General features: G+C 38.0%; 1 protein-coding gene and 1 non-coding gene across 3 annotated transcripts in view; both read right to left on the reverse strand.

The window, feature by feature from the left end:
• LOC110270569 (uncharacterized) overlaps positions 1-18,901 on the reverse strand; it is a 50,606-nt gene that overhangs the window by 29,632 nt on the left and 2,073 nt on the right. The window contains exon 3 of one of the 2 annotated variants that reach the window (XM_021120160.2): positions 1,661-18,475. The exons of the other annotated variant lie outside the window; for it this stretch is intronic. Within the exon in view, the coding sequence (XP_020975819.1) occupies positions 18,435-18,475 (41 nt within the window). The 3' untranslated portion in view covers positions 1,661-18,434. Of the gene's footprint in view, positions 1-1,660; positions 18,476-18,901 lie in introns of those variants that run through there. 2 annotated transcript variants of the gene reach the window in all.
• LOC148576270 (small nucleolar RNA R71) lies at positions 6,668-6,776 on the reverse strand. Its single transcript, XR_015904299.1, has one exon. It is a non-coding gene; the product is annotated as a small nucleolar RNA R71 (small nucleolar RNA).

The raw sequence follows: 18,901 nt of genomic DNA on the forward strand, positions 1-18,901 counted from the left end.
GCTTTGATCAACCTCCTACCCAAGTTTCACGGGCTTCCCGCACAAGACCCTATTCGACATCTCAAGGACTTCCATCGCATATGCTCGACTACTAGACGGGAAGGGTCCGATGAAGTTGCTATATGGTTGTTTGCTTTCCCTTTCTCTCTTGAGGACAAGGCCAAAGAATGGTTCTACACTCTCTCTAGTGAAGTTACCTCCGATTGGGACCTACTTAGAAGGGGGTTCTTGGATAAATTCTTGCCCCCGGAAAAAATGGATAGGCTAAGGAAGGAAATGTCTTGTATTGTGCAAGGTGAGACGGAACCACTCTATGAGTATTGGGAACGGTTTCGCAAACTACTAGATGCATGCCCTAATCACATGATCGACACTCAAGTATTGCTTGGATACATATGTCAAGGGATGCGAGAGCAAGATAGAACCCTCTTGGACACTTCTAGCAATGGTTCTTTGTCCAAATATAAAACCGCGGAGGAGGCATGGCAACTTATTATTGACTTAGCCGAATCCAATCAACATATGAGGCGAAGAGTCAACCGTCCAAGGACCGTGAACGAGGTATCGACTAGTGGTGAAGCCACCGCTCTAACTCAATCCTTGAATGAGATGACATCCGTCTTGAGGCAACTCCAATTGAACCAACAACAACCACAACAACCTCAATCATATCAACAACACCCTCCACCACCTCAACAACACAACCAACAATTGGTCCCTCAAAGAGTATGTAGCATTTGCTCTTGCTACTCTCATCACACGGATGAATGTCCAAGCCTTCAAGAAGACAACACTTTGGCGGCTACCCATAATTTCTATGACCGCCCTAATCAAGGGTACTACCAAGGAGGTAATCCTAATCAAGGGCACCCTTATCAAGGAGGAGGCTACAACCAAGGAAGTGGACACAATAATCAAAATTGGAAAGACAATCATCAACAAGGGAATAGGGACAACAACAACAATGGAGGAGGTCAAAGATGGAATAACAACTCGCAAAATTTCTCACAAAACCGACCATACAACTTACAAAATCAACCATACAATCAACAAAACCCACAAAGAAACTACCAAACATATCAACCACCACATCAAAGACCACCACCCAACCAATCACAAACTCCTCAACTCACATATGCAACCACCCCCTCCAACCAAGACGAAACACTCCGGACCATTATCCAAGGCCAAAAGGAATTACAAAACACACTTGCTTCCGGCCTTACCAACCTCCCCACAACTATAAAAGGCTCTTGGTAAGGTGTGAGAACTAGAAGCCCTTTCCAGTTATCCTTCTCAATTGTGATGAGAATTGTTCATTACTACCACTTAGTTAACCCTTACTAATTAAAGGAAAGTCAAGTGGATGAATTGACTTGAGCCACAAGTCCTAGCCAACTCCCAAGGAAAGACTAGCTTTAGTGCACCCCAAACCAATTAGCAATCTCTCCAATTATCAATCAACAAAGGAATTAGATAACTCAAGTGTCACTAATTACTCTACCTAGGCCAAGAGGAACAAAATCTACACTAAAACTAAAAGAGACATTTCAACAAATACATAAAGTGCAAGAGGAGTAAACATTATTAAATGCAAGAATTAAAGGAATCTACAACTACAAAAACAAGAGATCAACAATAGAAAAGCAAAGAAGACACATTTATTATGAATTACCTCTTATTGAATTGGAAGAATGTAGAAGGAACAATACTAGATCTACAACAAAATATAAGAACAACATAAAGGAAATTACAATAAAAGAATAGAAGAAGATTGAATGTAGCAACAAAGAATTGAGAGATAGAAGTGGAAGAAAGCAAAGATTAAAAACCTAGATCTAAGAACTAAACCTAACCCTAATCCTAATTCTAGAGAGAAGTGAGAGCTTCTCTCTCTAAAACTCTAAACTAAAAGTGATTAGTGGTTGGGAGTGATGATTAGTCAAAAAGTGATGCCTTCCCCTTAATCCTTCATCCTTTTATTCCTTTCCCTTAGCAATTTGGCGCCAAAAATGGGTTCAGAAACCCTCTCAAATCGCCAGGCACGTGTTGCATTAGTGAGGTCATGTGCCATCATCGGCGCGTGCGCGCATGGTACGCGTGCGCGTCCTTGGCCTGTTTCGCGATGTGCGCGCGAGCGCCTTGTGCGCGTGCGCGTGCATGGCTCTGATTTTGCTTCTTTGACCTTTAATGCTTCTCTCCACTTGTATGCTTCTTTCCTTGCTTCCTTTGATCCATGCCTAGCCTATTTCATCCTGAGATTACTAACAAACACATCAAGGCATCTTATGGAATCAAAGAGGAAATAGAATTCATCAAAATAAGGCTTAAAAAGCATGTTTTTACACTTAATCACAAATACGGGAGAGATAACAAGATCATACTAATTCCTAGGCTAAATGTGACAAAAGGTTATCAAAATACTCTAAATTCAATGCAAAACAAACCGTCAAATTGGGGTTTGTCAGCGTACGCGTCCATTAAGCGTGCGCATCATTTGCGACTTTGGCACGCCACGCGTACGCGTCAAGCACGCGCACGCGTGGATGAGTGAAATCGGCATAAAAGGTGTTTGGCCAGAGAGTTATGCTGGTGTGAGGCTGGAACTATGCTGGGTGCACAAGCCCCACCACACGGACGCGTTCCTAACGCGCTCGCGTCGTTTTCCCATCCTGGCCATCCACGCATACGCGTCCCTGACACGTACGCATCACTTGAAATTCATGCGGTCCACGCGTACACGTGCCTTACGCATACGCGTCGCATGCAACGCCCAATTAAATCACCTCAGCGCTGGATTTCAAATCATTCACCCCCCAAAATCCTAATTCTCTCTTGTTCTTTTATCCTTATATTCTTCTTTCCTCTTACTATTTGTTTTTATGTTCAATTCTTCTTTGCTTGAGGACAAGCAAACCTTTAAGTTTGATGTTGACGCTTCGCTTAAGGGTTTTCTATTTATTCCTATGGCACCAAAAGGGAGGCGAATCATCTTCGCTGAGGAGCACAACCTGAAGAATAAACGACTGCTAGGATAACTAAGGTGGTTGAGTTCCTTTCATTTTTTATTCCTCCCCTCTTTGTCTATGTTATGTTCCGGTTTTCTGCTATTTTGCTTTGTTTGTTGCATGATCCTTTATTAGTTAGAATTCGAGGACTAGTTTAGTTCTCCCTATTGCTTTAATTCTGAAAAGATGTCTCACGTATTACTCACTGAGCTTAAATTCAAATAAAAAAATACAGGAGTGATATATTGCATGAGAAAGTGAGTCTATATTGAAGAATAGTCTTATTTACTTAAATATAGTGGTATTTTCTATGATTTTGAATGCATGACATGAACAGTGCATATTTTTAATAGTGAAGTTTATGAATGTTAAAATTGTTGGCTCTTGAAAGAATGATGAAAAAAAGAGAAATGTTATTGATAATCTGAAAAATCATAAAATTTATTCTTGAAGCAAGAAAAAGCAGTGAAAACTACGAAGCTTGCGAAAAAATATAAAATAAAATAAAATAAAGAAAAAGAAAGAAAAAAAGCAAGCAGAAAAAGCCAATAACCCTTTAAACTAAAAGGCAAAGGGTAAAAAGGATCCAAGGCTTTGAGTATTAATGGATAAGAGGGCCCAAAGGAATAAAATCCTGGCCTAAGCGGCTAAATCAAGTTGTCCCTAACCATGTGCTGGTGGCGTGAAGGTGTCAAGTGAAAAGCTTGAAACTGAGCGGTTAAAGTCGTGATCCAAAACAAAAAGAGTGTTCTTAAGAACTCTGGACACCTCTAACTGGGGACTCTAACAAAGCTGAGTCACAATCTGAAAAGGTTCACCCAATTATGTGTCTGTGCCATTTATGTATCCGGTGGTAATAATGGAAAACAAAATACTTAGGGTAACGGTCAAGACTCATAAAGTAGCTGTGTTCAAGAATCAACATATTGAACTAGGAGAATCAATAACACTATCTGAATTCTGAGTTCCTTTGGATGCCAATCATTTTGAACTTCAAAGGATAAAATGAGATGCCAAAACTGTTCAGGATTGCAGTTGTAAACCCCACTATAAGAAGAGACATGGGCTTAATCGAACTCTCATTCTCATGCAAATTCACATCCTAAGCTTATATTAGTTTTTGTTGCTTGAGGACAAGCAACAGTTTAAGTTTGGTGTTGTGATGTGTGAACATCTTTCCTATCTTTTCCTAGTGAATTTGCATGTAATTTGTTGAGTTTAATTAAGAATTAATTATATTTTAGCCACTATGGATGCTTTTTTGAGTTTTGTGCAATACTGTTTATTTTAGGTAGCATTCGGCTGCATTTGATGGAGTTTCTGCAGCACAAAAATCAAAGGAGATGGCATCGAGGAGCGACGCTTACGCGTGCCTGACGCGTGCGCGTGATTTGGAAATATCCATGGCGACGCGTACGCGTAATTTGAAGATTTGCTCAGTGACGCATGCGCGTGACTGACGCGTACGCGTGACTCGCGGAAAATACCATTGACGCGTGCGCGTGACCGACGCGTACGCGTGACATGCGTAACGTGCAAAAAAAATGCAGAAAGGCACTGGGGGTGATTTCTGGGCTGTTTTGACCTAGTTTGAAGCCTAGAAAACACAGATTAGAAGCTGCAGAATGGACAAATCAAGTGGCCCCCACGCATCAGCTGAAGACTTGTTAATTCGAATTTAAATTCAAATTTGATTTTTAAAAAGGAAAAGATATTATTTTAATTTTAATTTTAGAATTTTAATTTTTAAATTATTAGGATTAGTTATAAAAGGGGATTCAGATCCATCAGATTGGAACTCGGTGAATCCTTATTTTCCCTCTGAATTATGAACAACTAATCCTCCATTGTTAAGGTTAGGAGCTCTGTTTATTTCTATGGATTAATTTAATTACTTTTTCTATTTTAATTCATGTATGGATTTATAATTTAAGAATTGTTTTCGCTCTTTATCTTATGAATTTGGGTGGAACGGAAGTATGACCCTCTTTCTACTTGAGTTCTTGTAAAACTTGGAAAAGCTCTTTACTTGAACAACAGCTTGAAAACATATTCTCTTAAATTTTAATTATCTGGATTTAACGGGATACGTGACATATAATCCCTCTATTTTTGCGTAATTAGTGTTTTTGTGGCATACAAACTGGAATTTGATCATCACCCTCTAATTGGAATTAATTGACCAAGAAATTGGCTGTTAATGAATTTTAGAGGAGACTAGGAAGGTCTAAGGAATTAGGGTCTAATCACATATAATTTACCATAAATTAAATTCTACATAATTAAAATAGTTAGTAAGAAAAGTTAATCCGGAAGAATAGATAACTCTGAAACCTTAACTATCTTCTCCATATTTTCTTCCCAAAGTATTTACTTGCCTTTTTCAATATTCTTTATATCGTTTAATGTCTTTTATATTGCATCTCAACACTATTTTCTATTTGTCTAACTAATCCTATGAAACACTATTGTTGCTTAATCCATCAATTCTCGTGGGATCGACCCTTACTCACGTTAGGTATTACTTGGTAAGACCCGGTGTACTTGCCGGTTAGTCTGTGGTTAAAAAATCCGCACCAAGTTTTTGGCGCCGTTGCTGGGGATTGATTGTGATTGACAACTATTCGTTGTTTGATTTTTTAGATTAGATAATTTTTATTTTATTAATATTAATTTTCTTGATTTCGCTATTTATTTTTTTTCTTTTTTCCGTTCTTTTGTTTTCGTTTCCCTGTTTCCTTTTTTTATTTTACTTCTTTTTATTTTTTTTCCTTTAAAAAAATAACTTTACGTCATTTTTTTCTTTTTTTTCGTTACACTTTCTTTCGTTTACTTTCCCCCTCCCCTTTATACCGTATCTTTTTTTTATTTAATTAAAAAAAACAAAAAAAATATAAATAAATAAATAATTAGCATTAATACTTTTTTTTTATTTCTGAAATTAAGTTTGGTGTCACTTAGTGATTTTGTTTTATTTTACTTATCTATACTTTAAAAAAAATTCGAAAGTTTTAATTTTTTTGGTTGTTTTGTTTTATTATTTTACACAGGTTACCTCACAGGGACTTTTCTGCACTCTGACGTAGAGAGTCACATCTTTTCTTGTCTTCTGTTTGTTTATGCGCAGGAACAGAGATAAAGAACATCTTTTAGACTTTGATCCTGAACCTAAAAGAACTTTCAGGCGGCGTTTGCAACAAGCAAGACTTTACAAGGCTGCAGAATCCACTATGGATCCTTATAATAATGCTAATGCCAATGTGGCAAATCCAAATGGGGATGAGCAACAAATGAGAGTGCTTGGCTCTTATTCTGCCCCTACTGCGGATCTTTATGGAAAAAGCATTGTGGTGCCTCCTATAGCTGCAAACAACTTTGAGTTGAAGTCACAATTGGTCACCCTGGTGCAACAAAACTGCCAATATCATGGACTTTCTCATGAAGATCCAAATCAGTTTATATCCGATTTTCTGTAGATTTGTGATACTGTGAAGACAAATAGAGTGAACCCAGAGGTGTACAAACTCATGCTTTTTCCGTTTGCTCTGAGGGATAAAGCAAAGCTGTGGTTAGATTCCCAACCAAAGGAGAGTCTGAATACTTGGAAAAAGGTTGTTAAAGAATTTCTCACTAAATTTTTCCCACCAAAGAAGCTGACTAAGCTCAGGTTGAAGGTTCAGACTTTCAGATAGAAGGAGGGTGAAACTCTTTATGAAGCTTGGGAGAGATACAAGATACTGACTAGGCAATGCCCTCCGGACATGTTCTCTAAATGAACCCAACTTGATATCTTTTATGAAGGTTTGGGTGAGATGTCCAAGATGAGCCTAGACACTTTTACAGGCGGTTCACTGCACAAGAAGAAGACACCAGAGGAGACTATTGAGCTGATTGAATTGGTTGCAAGCAACCAATATTTATACTCATCTAACAGGAATCCTGTGAACTCTGAGACCCCTCAGAAGAGAGGCGTGTTGGAAGTAGAAGCTGTTAATGCTCTTCTTGTTCAGAAAAAGCTAATGTCTCAGCAAATAAATCTACTTACTCAATAGATGAGTGGCATGCAAGTCTCAGCTATCAACACACAAAATTCACCACAAGAAATCTCCTATGACATAACAGGTAATTTTGGAAAAAATGATAATTATGATTATGCTCAACCTTCTTTTGAAAAGGTGAATTACATGGGGAGTGGTCCTAGGAATCCCAACAATGATCCATATTCTAAGACATACAATCAGGGGTGAAGGAATCACCCAAATTTTGGATGGAGAGATCAACCTCAGAGACCTCAGAACTTCAACAATAGTTCTCAAGGCGGTTTCCAGCAGAACAATGATTTGGAAGCAATATTGACAGGTTTTAGACAGAAAACCAGAGCATCCATCAAGAACCTGAAGATTCAAATGGGTCAATTAGCCACAAAGTTAATGAAATTGATCAGCGGACCACTAATAACCTTCCTGGTAACACAATTCCAAATATAAGAGAGGAATGCAAGGCTATCACCGTAATAAGTGAACAAGTATCAAGTACGGAAGCACAAGTTATGCAGGAAACCAGAGCCTCCATTAGAAACTTAGAGGTGCTAGTGGGCCAACTGAGCAAGCAAATACTTGAGAAGTCTGCAAGTACATTTCAAGAGGATACAGTGGTGAACCCAAGAGAAGATTGCAAGGTTATTCAATTGAGAAGTGGTAAAGTATCTGGCTCTGAGACCAAGGCCAATGAAGAGCTAGTTGAAAAGGAAGCTCCAGAGGAGAAGAAGGAAGAAGTAGAGCACGCCCCTCCAAAGTGTGCGGACAACCCATTTCCATACTCTCTTGACACTTATCCTACATTGCCAAAGGCTCTTGAGTACAAACCAAAAATGTCATATCCTCAGAGACTTCAAAAGGATACCAAGGACAAGCAGTTTTCAAAGTTCTTGGAAGTCTTCAGAAAGTTGCAAATAAATATTCATTTTGCTAAGGTTTTGGAACAAATGCCTCTCTATGACAAGTTCATGAAGGAGCTGTTGTCAAAAAAGAAGTCTTTAATGGGAGATGAGACAGTGGTCCTGACTAAAGAATGCAGTGCCATCATTCAGAATAACTTACCAAAGAAGATGCCAGATCCAGGGAGGTTTCAAATTCCATGCACCATTAGGAGCACAACCTTTGAGAAAGCGTTATGTGATTTGGGAGCAAGCATCAATTTAATGCCCTTATCTGTGATGAAGAAGCTGCAGATCTAAGAGGCACAACCCACAAAGATAGCATTACAGATGGCAGACAAATCTATGAAGCCTGCATACGGATTAGTGGAGAATATCTTGGTCAAAGTGAAAAAGTTCTTCCTCCCAGCAGATTTTGTAATTCTTGATACAGGGGAGAATAAGAATGCCTCTATAATTCTAGGAAAATCATTCCTAGCCACTGGAAGAGCTCTAATTGATGTAGAAGTGGGTGAATTAGTGCTTAGAGTGTATAATGAGCAACTGGTCTTTCATGTCTTCAAAGATATACATTCAACAGGTGAAGAAGAGAGGTGCATGCAGGCTTAGCTTATTGATCCAAACCTTTAAGAACTCCCTGATGATACACAGCAGAGTCTGCAACTCAAACCTCCTTTGGTGACAATCAGTAAAATTCTTCTTGACATCAAACTTAAATTTGGTGTTGGAAATGCATCATCCACCAAGGAAGAGGTTCCCAAAAAGAAGAAAATACACAGGAGATGGAGAAACAAAAAGATCCCCACTGAAGGTTTCTCCCCAGGAATGAAAGTGGTGTTGACTAAGACTCCAGCATGGATTTATATAGTAAACAAAATCCTCTCTCTAGAGCATATTGAGCTAATTTATGAAGACATAGGAAAGAAGTTAAAAGTAGGGTGAACAGCTGAGCCCCTATGATCCCCCTCCTTAGAGGAGCTGATCGTCAAGCTAGTGACGTTAAAGAAACGCTTGTTGGGAGGCAACCCGATGATTTCATATCCTTGGTTATTTTTCGTAGTAGTAGTTTTCTTTCTTATTTAATTTTTACTGAATTTTACTATTTTACTGATCATGCAGCTATTTTATCACAGGAACCGAACACCTCAGGCTATATTTCAAAAAAAAAAAAGAGAGCACACGACGCGCAAGCGTCGCTGACGCGTACGCGTCATATGGGTATGCGTGAAAAAAAATAAAAGTGAACAGAGAGTTGCGCGGGAGTGGCGCAGGAAGTGTGCCTGGCACACAAATTGGCTCACGCGTACGCGTCCATGAAGCGTGCGCGTCATTTGCGACTTTGGCATTCCACGCGTACGCGTCAAGCACGCGCACGCGTGGATGAGTGAAATCGGCGTAAAAGGTGTTTGGCCAGAGAGTTATGCTGGTGTGAGGCTGGAACTATGCTGGATGCACAAGCCCCACCACGCGGACGCGTCCCTAACGCGCTCGCGTCGTTTTCCCATCCTGGCCATCAACGCATACGCGTCCCTGACACGTACGCGTCACTTGAAATTCATGCGGTCCACGCGTACGCGTGCCTTACGCGTATGCGTCGCATGCAACGCCCAATTAAATCACCTAAGCGCTTGATTTCAAATCATTCACCCCCAAAATCCTAATTCTCTCTTGTTCTTTTATCCTTATATTCTTCTTTCCTCTTACTATTTGTTTTTATTTTCAGTTCTTCTTTGCTTGAGGACAAGCAAACCTTTAAGTTTGGTGTTGACGCTTCGCTTAAGGGTTTTCTGTTTATTCCTATGGCACCAAAAGGGAGGCGAATCATCTTCGCTGAGAAGCACAACCTAAAAAATAAACGACTGCTAGAATAAATAAGGTGGTTGAGTTCCTTTCATTTTTTATTCCTCCCCTCTTTGTCTATGTTATGTTCCGATTTTCTGCTACTTTGCTTTGTTTGTTGCATGATCCTTTATTAGTTAGAATCCTAGGACTAGTTTAGTTCTTCCTATTGCTTTAATTCTGAAAAGATGTCTCATGTATTACTCACTGAGCTTAAATTCAAATCAAAAAATACAAGAGTGATATATTGCATGAGAAAGTGGGTCTATATTGAAGAATAGTCTTATTTACTTAAATATGGTGGTATTTTCTGTGATTCTGAATGCATGACATGAACAGTGCATATTTTTAATAGTGAAGTTTATGAATGTTAAAATTGTTGGCTCTTGAAAGAATGATGAAAAAAAGAGAAATGTTATTGATAATCTGAAAAATCATAAAATTTATTCTTGAAGCAAGAAAAAGCAGTGAAAACTACGAAGCTTGCGAAAAAAATATAAAATAAAATAAAATAAAGAATCTAAGGCAAAGGGTAAAAAGGATCTAAAGCTTTGAGCATTAATGGATAGAAGGGTCCAAAGGAATAAAATCCTGGCCTAAGCGGCTAAATCAAGCTGTCCCTAACCATGTGCTTGTGGCGTGAAGGTGTCAAGTGAAAAGCTTGAGACTGAGCGGTTAAAGTCGTGATTCAAAACAAAAAGAGTGTGCTTAAGAACTCTGGACACCTCTAACTGGGGACTCTAGCAAAACTGAGTCACAATCTGAAAAGGTTCACCCAATTATGTGTCTATGGCATTTATGTATCCGGTGGTAATATTGGAAAACAAAATGCTTAAGGTCACGGTCAAGACTCATAAAGTAGCTGTGTTCAAGAATCAACATACTAAACTAGGAGAATCAATAACACTATCTGAATTCTGAGTTCCTATGGATGCCAATCATTTTGAACTTCAGAGGATAAAATGAGATGCCAAAACTGTTCAGGATTGCAGTTGTAAACCCCACTATAAGAAGAGACATGGGCTTAATCGAACTCTCATTCTCATGCAAATTCACATCCTAAGCTTATATTAGTTTTTGTTGCTTGAGGACAAGCAACAGTTTAAGTTTGGTGTTGTGATGCGTGAACATCTTTCCTATCTTTTCCTAGTGAATTTGCATGTAATTTGTTGAGTTTAATTAAGAATTAATTATATTTTAGCCACTATGAATGCTTTTTTGAGTTTTGTGCAATACTGTTTATTTTAGGTAGCATTCGGCTGCATTTGATGGAGTTTCTGCAGCACAAAAATCAAAGGAGATGGCAGCGAGGAGCGACGCTTACGCGTGCCTGACACGTGCGTGTGATTTGGAAATATCCATGGCGACGCGTACGCGTAATTTGAAGATTTGCTCAGCGACGCATGCACGTGACTGACGCGTACGCGTGACTCGCGGAAAAGACCATTGATGCGTGCGCGTGACCGACGCGTACGCGTGACATGCGTAACGTGCAAAAAAAACGCAGAAAGACGCTGGGGTGATTTCTGGGCTGTTTTGACCTAGTTTGAAGCCCAGAAAACACAGATTAGAAGCTGCAGAATGGACAAATCAAGTGGCCCCCACCCATCAGCTGAAGACTTGTTAATTCGAATTTAAATTCAAAATTGATTTTTAAATAGGAAAAGATATTATTTTAATTTTAATTTTAATTTTAATTTTAATTTTAATTTTAGAATTTTGATTTTTAAATTATTAGGATTAGTTATTAAAGGGGATTCAGATCCATCAGATTGGAACTCAGTGAATCCTTATTTTCCCTCTCAATTATGAGCAACTAATCCTCCATTGTTAAGGTTAGGAGCTCTGTCTATTTCTATGGATTAATTTAATTACTTTTTCTATTTTAATTCATGTATGGATTTATAATTTAAGAATTGTTTTCGCTCTTTATCTTATGAATTTGGGTAGAACGGAAGTATGACCCTCTTTCTACTTGAGTTCTTGTAAAACTTGGAAAAGCTCTTTACTTGAACAACAGCTTGAAAACATATTCTCCTAAATTTTAATTATCTGGATTTAACGGGGATACGTGACATATAATCCCTTTATTTTTGGGTAATTAGAGTTTTTGTGGCATACAAACTGGAATTTGATCATCACCCTCTAATTGGAATTAATTGACCAAGGAATTGGCTGTTAATGAATTTTAGAAGAGACTAGGAAGGTCTAAGGAATTAGGGTCTAGTCACATATAGTTTGCCATAAATTAAATTCTACATAATTAAAATAGTTAGTAAGAAAAGTTAATCCGAAAGAATAGATAACTCTGAAGCCTTATCTATCTTCTCCATATTTTCTTCCCAAAGTATTTACTTGCCTTTTTTCAATATTCTTTATATCGTTTAATGTCTTTTATATTGCATCTCAACATTATTTTCTGTTTGTCTAACTAATCCTATCAAACACTATTGTTGCTTAATCCATCAATTCTCGTGGAATCGACTCTTACTCACGTAAGGTATTTCTTGGTACGACCCGGTGCACTTGTCGGTTAGTCTGTGGTTAGAAAATCTGCACCAATCCATCCCATTAAGTTTACTTCTATGATTAAAGTATGTCAAATAGGCTTAGTCAACATCAACCCATAAGTCTCAATCTAACTACTAATTAGTTTAGTACCATACTAGTGTCAATAAGCATCAAATTGGCTAACAAAAGTTCCAAAATCATCAATTCAATTAGACCCAATGACTGAAGGTTTAATTCCCTTAGCCTAGGCCAAGAGTGTAAGAAACTACTCTATAACTAGTGAAAACAATTAATCAAACACTTGATGTGCAATAATTAAAGACATAAATAAATTGCAAAATTAAATAGAAATTAAAACTACTCACTAATAATTATCAACAATAATAATTAAGATAAAGCTATTGAAGCATAAAAACATCAATGCATTAATAAAAATTCAAAGTTAACAAGGTTCACAACTTGAGAAATAAAAGAAAAAGTAAGATAAAAGAAAACTACTAGTAAAATATCTAAGCAAAAAGAAAGCTAAAGAACTATAATTAAAGTGATAAAAATTGAAATTAACAAGATTCAATCCAGAAATTAAAGCAAAAGACAATCAAAGAACACTAAAATCTAGAGAGAATTGAGAGTTTCTCTCTCTAGAAGAACTAAAAACCAAAAATTGCCTCATTTTCTCATAGGAAGGACGGGTGGTTCTAGACTCGGAGATGCTTTGTGAGCTTAGCAAGCAGCCTATAAAACAACAATGGGCATGAGTCCATTCCTGTTGATCTACGGAAAAGCATGTCACCTCCCGGTGGAGATTGATTGAACATTTGAGAACAAGGCATATTGGGCGGTGAAATAGCGCAATTCGGGTTTGGAAAAGGTCAGAGTTGAAAGAAAGTTGCAGCTAGAAAAACTGGAGTGTTTAAGGTTAAAAGCGTATGAGAACTCAAGACTCTATAAGGAGAAAGCCAAAGCGGTGCATGACCGGCATCTAAAGAGAAAGGAGTTTAGAGTTGGTGACCAAGTGCTACTATACAATTCAAGAATGAGGTTGATGCCTGAAAAGTTAAAGTCAAGATAGGGAGGTCCATGCACGGTAGAGAAGGTTGAGCCTTATGATGTCATTCATGTGAGTCATCCCACAAACCCTAGCTTTCTCAAAGTGAACGGTCACCGACTCAAGCTCTATCATGGTGTAAAGCCCAAAAGCAACAAGGAGTTGGAGATCTTTCTTTTGAAGGATCCTCCCAAAGAAGAAAACTAAGTTTTATGACTGTCCAACTTAAGGATGTTAAAGAAAAGTATTAGGTGGGAGACACCCCACCATGGTAAGATCTTCTAATTTTCTTATTTTCTTATTTCTTACATACGCGGCTATATTGCTGCATACGCATCTATGCTTTTTTGGACCATATCGCGTACGCGGAAGGGCGCCGCGTACGCGACCTATAAATGTCGGTCTAGAAAATTCTAAGGTTTTCAAACTTAACGTTGCAAGTATATCCTAAACCGACAAGTGATCCCCAATCAAAGTTTAGAAAAATGTCACAAGAATCGAATCAATTACTCGAAGTAGGATCCCAAGTCGTTCTCCTTAGAACTTGCATTTGAATGCGCATCATTATTAGAAAAATTGGGGGATTTTGAATCGCTTCCGGAAAAAGTAAAGTGACTAAAATCTAAAAGTAATGAACAATTAACAATTAAATTGAAACAACTTGAAATATCAACCAAGTAATCGACTATCTAACAAGCATGCAATAAGATGATGGCAATAAAAAGGCATATAACTAAGAAATATGAAATTAAGCTAAAAGAGCTAAGGGATTAAAGTCAACAAAAAAGGATCACAATCAATTAATCCAAAAAGCCTTGGATAGAGGTGAGAACTAAATTTTCTATCCTCGTTATCATCCTCAATTGTGATGGGAATTGTATATTACTCTTACTTAATTATCCTCTAACAACTGAAGGAAAGTCAAGTGAGTACAATTGACTTTAGTCCACAATTACTAATCAAATCCTAATGAAATATTAGCCTTAGTGGAATTTAAGCCAACTAACAACCTTCAATTACCAATCAATATTAAATTTTTACAATCCAAGCATCTCTAATAGCTCAACCCCAAAGCCAAAAATAGAAATTTACTCCATATTCATAAATTGCATTTTCACATACACTTGGTGGGCATTAATAAGAAACATCATAAAATTGAGAAATTAACCCAAAATTAAATCTACCCACTACCAATTATCAACAATAGTTGCAAATCCTCCCCCAATAGTGCTAAGCTTATGATGTTTCTGATTAATGCCCACCAAGTATTTATGAAAATGCAATTTATGAATATGAAGTAGATTTTTATTCTTGGCTTTGGGGTTGAGCAATTGGAGACCCTTGAATTGTTAAAATCTAATATTGATTGGTAATTGAAGATAGCTAGTTGGCTTAAATTCCACTAAAGCTAATCTTTCATTAGGATTTGATTAGAAATTGTGGACTAGAATCAATTGTTCTCACTTGACTTTTCTTCAATTGTTAGAGGATAACTAAGTAAGAGTAATACACAATTATCATCACAATCGAGGATGATAATGAGGATAGAAAATCTAGTTCTCATCCCTAGCCAAAGCTTTTTGGATTGATTGATTGTCATCCCTTTTTGTTGACTTTAATCCCTTAATTCTTTTAGCTTAATTTCATATTTCTTAGTTATATGCCATTTTTATTGCCATCATCTTATTGCATGCTTGTTAGATAGTCAATTACTTGGTTGATATTTCTAGTTGTTTCAATTTAATTGTTAATTGTTTATTACTTTTAGATTTTAGGTACTTTACTTTTTTTTTTTTAGGCAATTCAAAACCCCCCAATTTCCTAATCAACGATGTACATTCAATGGCAAGTCCTAGGAAGCACGATCCAAGATCCTACTCTCAGTAATTGATTTGATTCTTGTGACACTTTTCTAAACTTTAATTGGAGATCACATGTCGGTTTAGGCTATACTTACAATGTTCGAGTTTAAAAGCCTTAGAATTTTTTAGACTGACATTTATGCTTCGTCAAGCATGGCTCGCCAAGTCATGGTTGTAGATGAGAATGTCATCAAAGATGACCAAGATGAATATCTGGAGTAAGGGTTTAAGAATGTCGTTCATCAAGGCTTGGAAAGAACTAGGAGCGTTGGTCAAGCCAAATGGCATGACTAAAAACTCGTAATGGCCTCACGAGCCTGTAAGGCAGTCTTGTGGATGTCTGAGTCTCGCATCCGAATCTGGTGGCATCCAGATTTTAAATCTAGCTTAGAGAAAACTACAACCCTCACCAATTCATCTAGTAGGACTGTAATACCATTTAATGCCCTATAATCAATACAGAACCTCTAGCTACCATCCTTTTTCTTCACCAATAGGATCAAGCTAGCATATGGACTAGAGCTCGGACAAAGTATCCCTAAAGCCAGCATATCTCTAACCATTTGTTCAATCACTGATTTCTGATGATGAAGGTAACAGTAGGGCCTTATGTTCAGGATTAAGGCTCCTTCCTTCAAAGGAATCGCATGATCATGGTGACGGTGTGATGACAATCTTGGTAAGGTTTGAAAAACCTTAGCATTAGAATCTAAAACCATTTGTATCACTTCCGCAACCTGAGATATAGTGGTAGCCTGTAAACTCATAGGCCACAGCTATACTATAAATGCTTCTCCCCCTTCTTGAATGGACAGAACTACAGATTGAAGGTGCATGCTGAAATAGCATAGGTCTGGATCTCCCTGCAAATAACCATGTTGCTCTCAATCTAAAATTGACGGCAGGATTTTCTGAAGTTTGCTATGATGTCCCCAGCTTATCTAGCAAAGTGAACCCCAAGACAAACTCCGCTTCGTCAGTTGGGAAGATGAAGAAATTTTCCTTGATTGACAACTCCTTAAAATTGAGGGTTACATCTAAGCATCTTCCTTGTCCTCCCGAATCTCTGCTGTCAACTACCCTGACTTGGAACTTATGGGTGCTATCAACCTTTAAACCCAGTTCTATGACAATCTCTGGTGTCGCGAAGTTGTCCGAGGCTACACATTCTATCAAGATGCGGACACGGCGGCTGTTCACCTCCCTCCAAGCCTTAATGGACCTATGATGGCCACTCAAGCTCATGAATTTGAGTTCCAATTGCTCCTATTCGCGTATTTCTGGAACAACCTCATATCATAACCAATCAGCCTCATAGTTTCATTCCATAATCAACCGCTTGAACTCCTTGCTTTTGTAGACATGATCTGCGGGTGTAAGGTTCATTGCAGAGGAAGCATTCCCCCTTTGCATGCTTCCCCCTATACTCATTGCAAATATGCCTCAACCTACGCCTCTTTAATGGATCTATGGATCTGGCCCTGCATATGTACCCTTGTTTGCATCAGAAATGGACGCAGTAGCAGGGTGCATAGCTTTGTTTGCAATGAAGTTGGAAGCGATGAAATTGGTAGTAGGTACCTTACTCCCACTGCGCCCTAATACACCACGCAAGGCAATGTTTCGATTTTCTACTTTCTGTGCCAACTCCATTAGTTTATCCACAGAAATAATTTGCATTTTTCACACACTTCAGGCTTCAGTCTGTTCATGGTCATGTCAATCAACAATTCCAACACGATTCCGCGAAGAGGCCGAGCATGAAGCATAAATTTGGGTGACATAATCCCTAACCGAGTTCATCTGCTTCAGTTTCAGCAGCATTTGATATGGACTCTGTAGTTGCTCAGGCTGAAAGTGCCGCCATTGAAGCACCGGCGCAGTTGCCTCCCACCACCAGAACCATGTGAACTCCCTCCCTCCCATCGCGAATGTGGCAAAAGTGAGCCATTCCTCCACCAGCACTGCGCGAAGCAAGAAGAATTGCTCCATTAGTTCGATCCAAACCACCGCGAAAGATCGAAAGCTCTAGCTTCCACCATTGCTCCGACGCACTTTGATTTCCCAATAACGAACCTGAGGCATGGTGCAATCCTGGTGAACCATGATCGTTCCAATTAGGAGCGTGATTTTCGAACGAATCCATCCTAGAATCAAATCGCTGCAACATCTTTTGCATCGATCGAAACATCTCCATTCATGACTCACTTGTATCAAATCGTGCCTCCCTTTTCCTCGATCACGATTGAACCATTCAGCACCAAGATTCTCGAGCTTTTGATACCATTTGATAGAATCATGGACTAGCAGAAGGTTAGGATTTTATTACTGCACAGAGACTACAATTCGCACTCCCTAGAATGTTCTACACAGTTGGAACTACCAACTTCGGGAGAGAGTTCTCTCCGATTCTAACTGAATTAACAAACAGAAAAGCATAGAAACAAAGCTAACTACAACCCAACTATTTATAGGTAGTTAGGAGTAGAGTTTAACTATCCAATCAGCCAGCTAGACCAAGCTAAAACTGCTACTTACCTTTTCTCTTGTAAAATAGCCCAAACCTGTTACCAGTCGTAATTCTATCAAAATTTTTATAATGGCAAATATTAAGATATGTTTATAGAAAGCTGATCTTCTCAATCCTGCCAAGATTCATGAACAAATTGCATATATACTTTGTTGCATTTTCTTATTTCACCTAAACAAATAGAATAAAGTAATGTTTATGATGACGCTAATTAGATTTTTTTTTTTTTTTTTATGGTTGCTAATTAGAAGTTATCCTAGATTTAACAAACAAATAAAGAAGAAATAAAAATCCATTACATTAAGTTTAGAAATATAAGCTAAACATGCTAGTATGAGCTAGGCCAGATCAAAATAGACGTCCTCGTCATTTATATTACCATTTACCGCAGAACATTCCTATTATAATTCAAGTTTAAGTACGATGGAGACTCTTATATGTGTGTTTGCAACTGGACCCCAAATATATTCAAATATAAGTCCTTAATCAATTTATAGAAAAATAAACATTTTAAAAGTGCTTCTAATGATATTATAATTACTCAATTCAGGGTAGGGTTGGTAATTGAACAAATCCCTAGATAAGCACTCTAGGATTAAAGCTCTTGATATTGCAAGTAAAATTCACTTGAGGTTGTAAATCCACTTCCCTGATGATCACAAACCATCAATTTGGAGCTACATTTTACCAGTTGTTTATTTCAACATTCAAGTCCCCTTCCAAGCCACAATTCGATGAAATCTATCTCCATACAATTACAGAAGTAAAATTGTTTTAATAAGGATCAGGGTTTGTACCTATAGGCTTTGTTTCCAAATACACTAGTATAGCAGATACAATACAAATGATGCATTGTCCCCAGCTGGCAGCACAAACCAGCCACTACACTAGTATAGCAAATTCATTTTAAATGTTGTAAAAAAAGGTCAAAAACTCAAACTTGAAGATACATAGATCAATATTTCTTAATACTTAATACAAAGAAGTCACAGCTTAAATGACAGAGCAATCAAAGTGTTCAAGACTGTAAAAAGGGGCCAACGGCTGGAGAGGTAAAGCTGTGTAAAACACTAAAACTTGATGAGCTAAGTGAGCAAACACTGCAGAGTGTGTGAAACGGGTGGGAATCAGGAAAGACTAAAATAAGGATGAATTACCTGAGGAAAG

Source organism: Arachis ipaensis, chromosome B1 (assembly GCF_059453495.1).
Source record: "Arachis ipaensis isolate K30076 ecotype BB chromosome B1, ASM5945349v1, whole genome shotgun sequence".
NCBI lineage: Eukaryota > Viridiplantae > Streptophyta > Magnoliopsida > Fabales > Fabaceae > Arachis > Arachis ipaensis.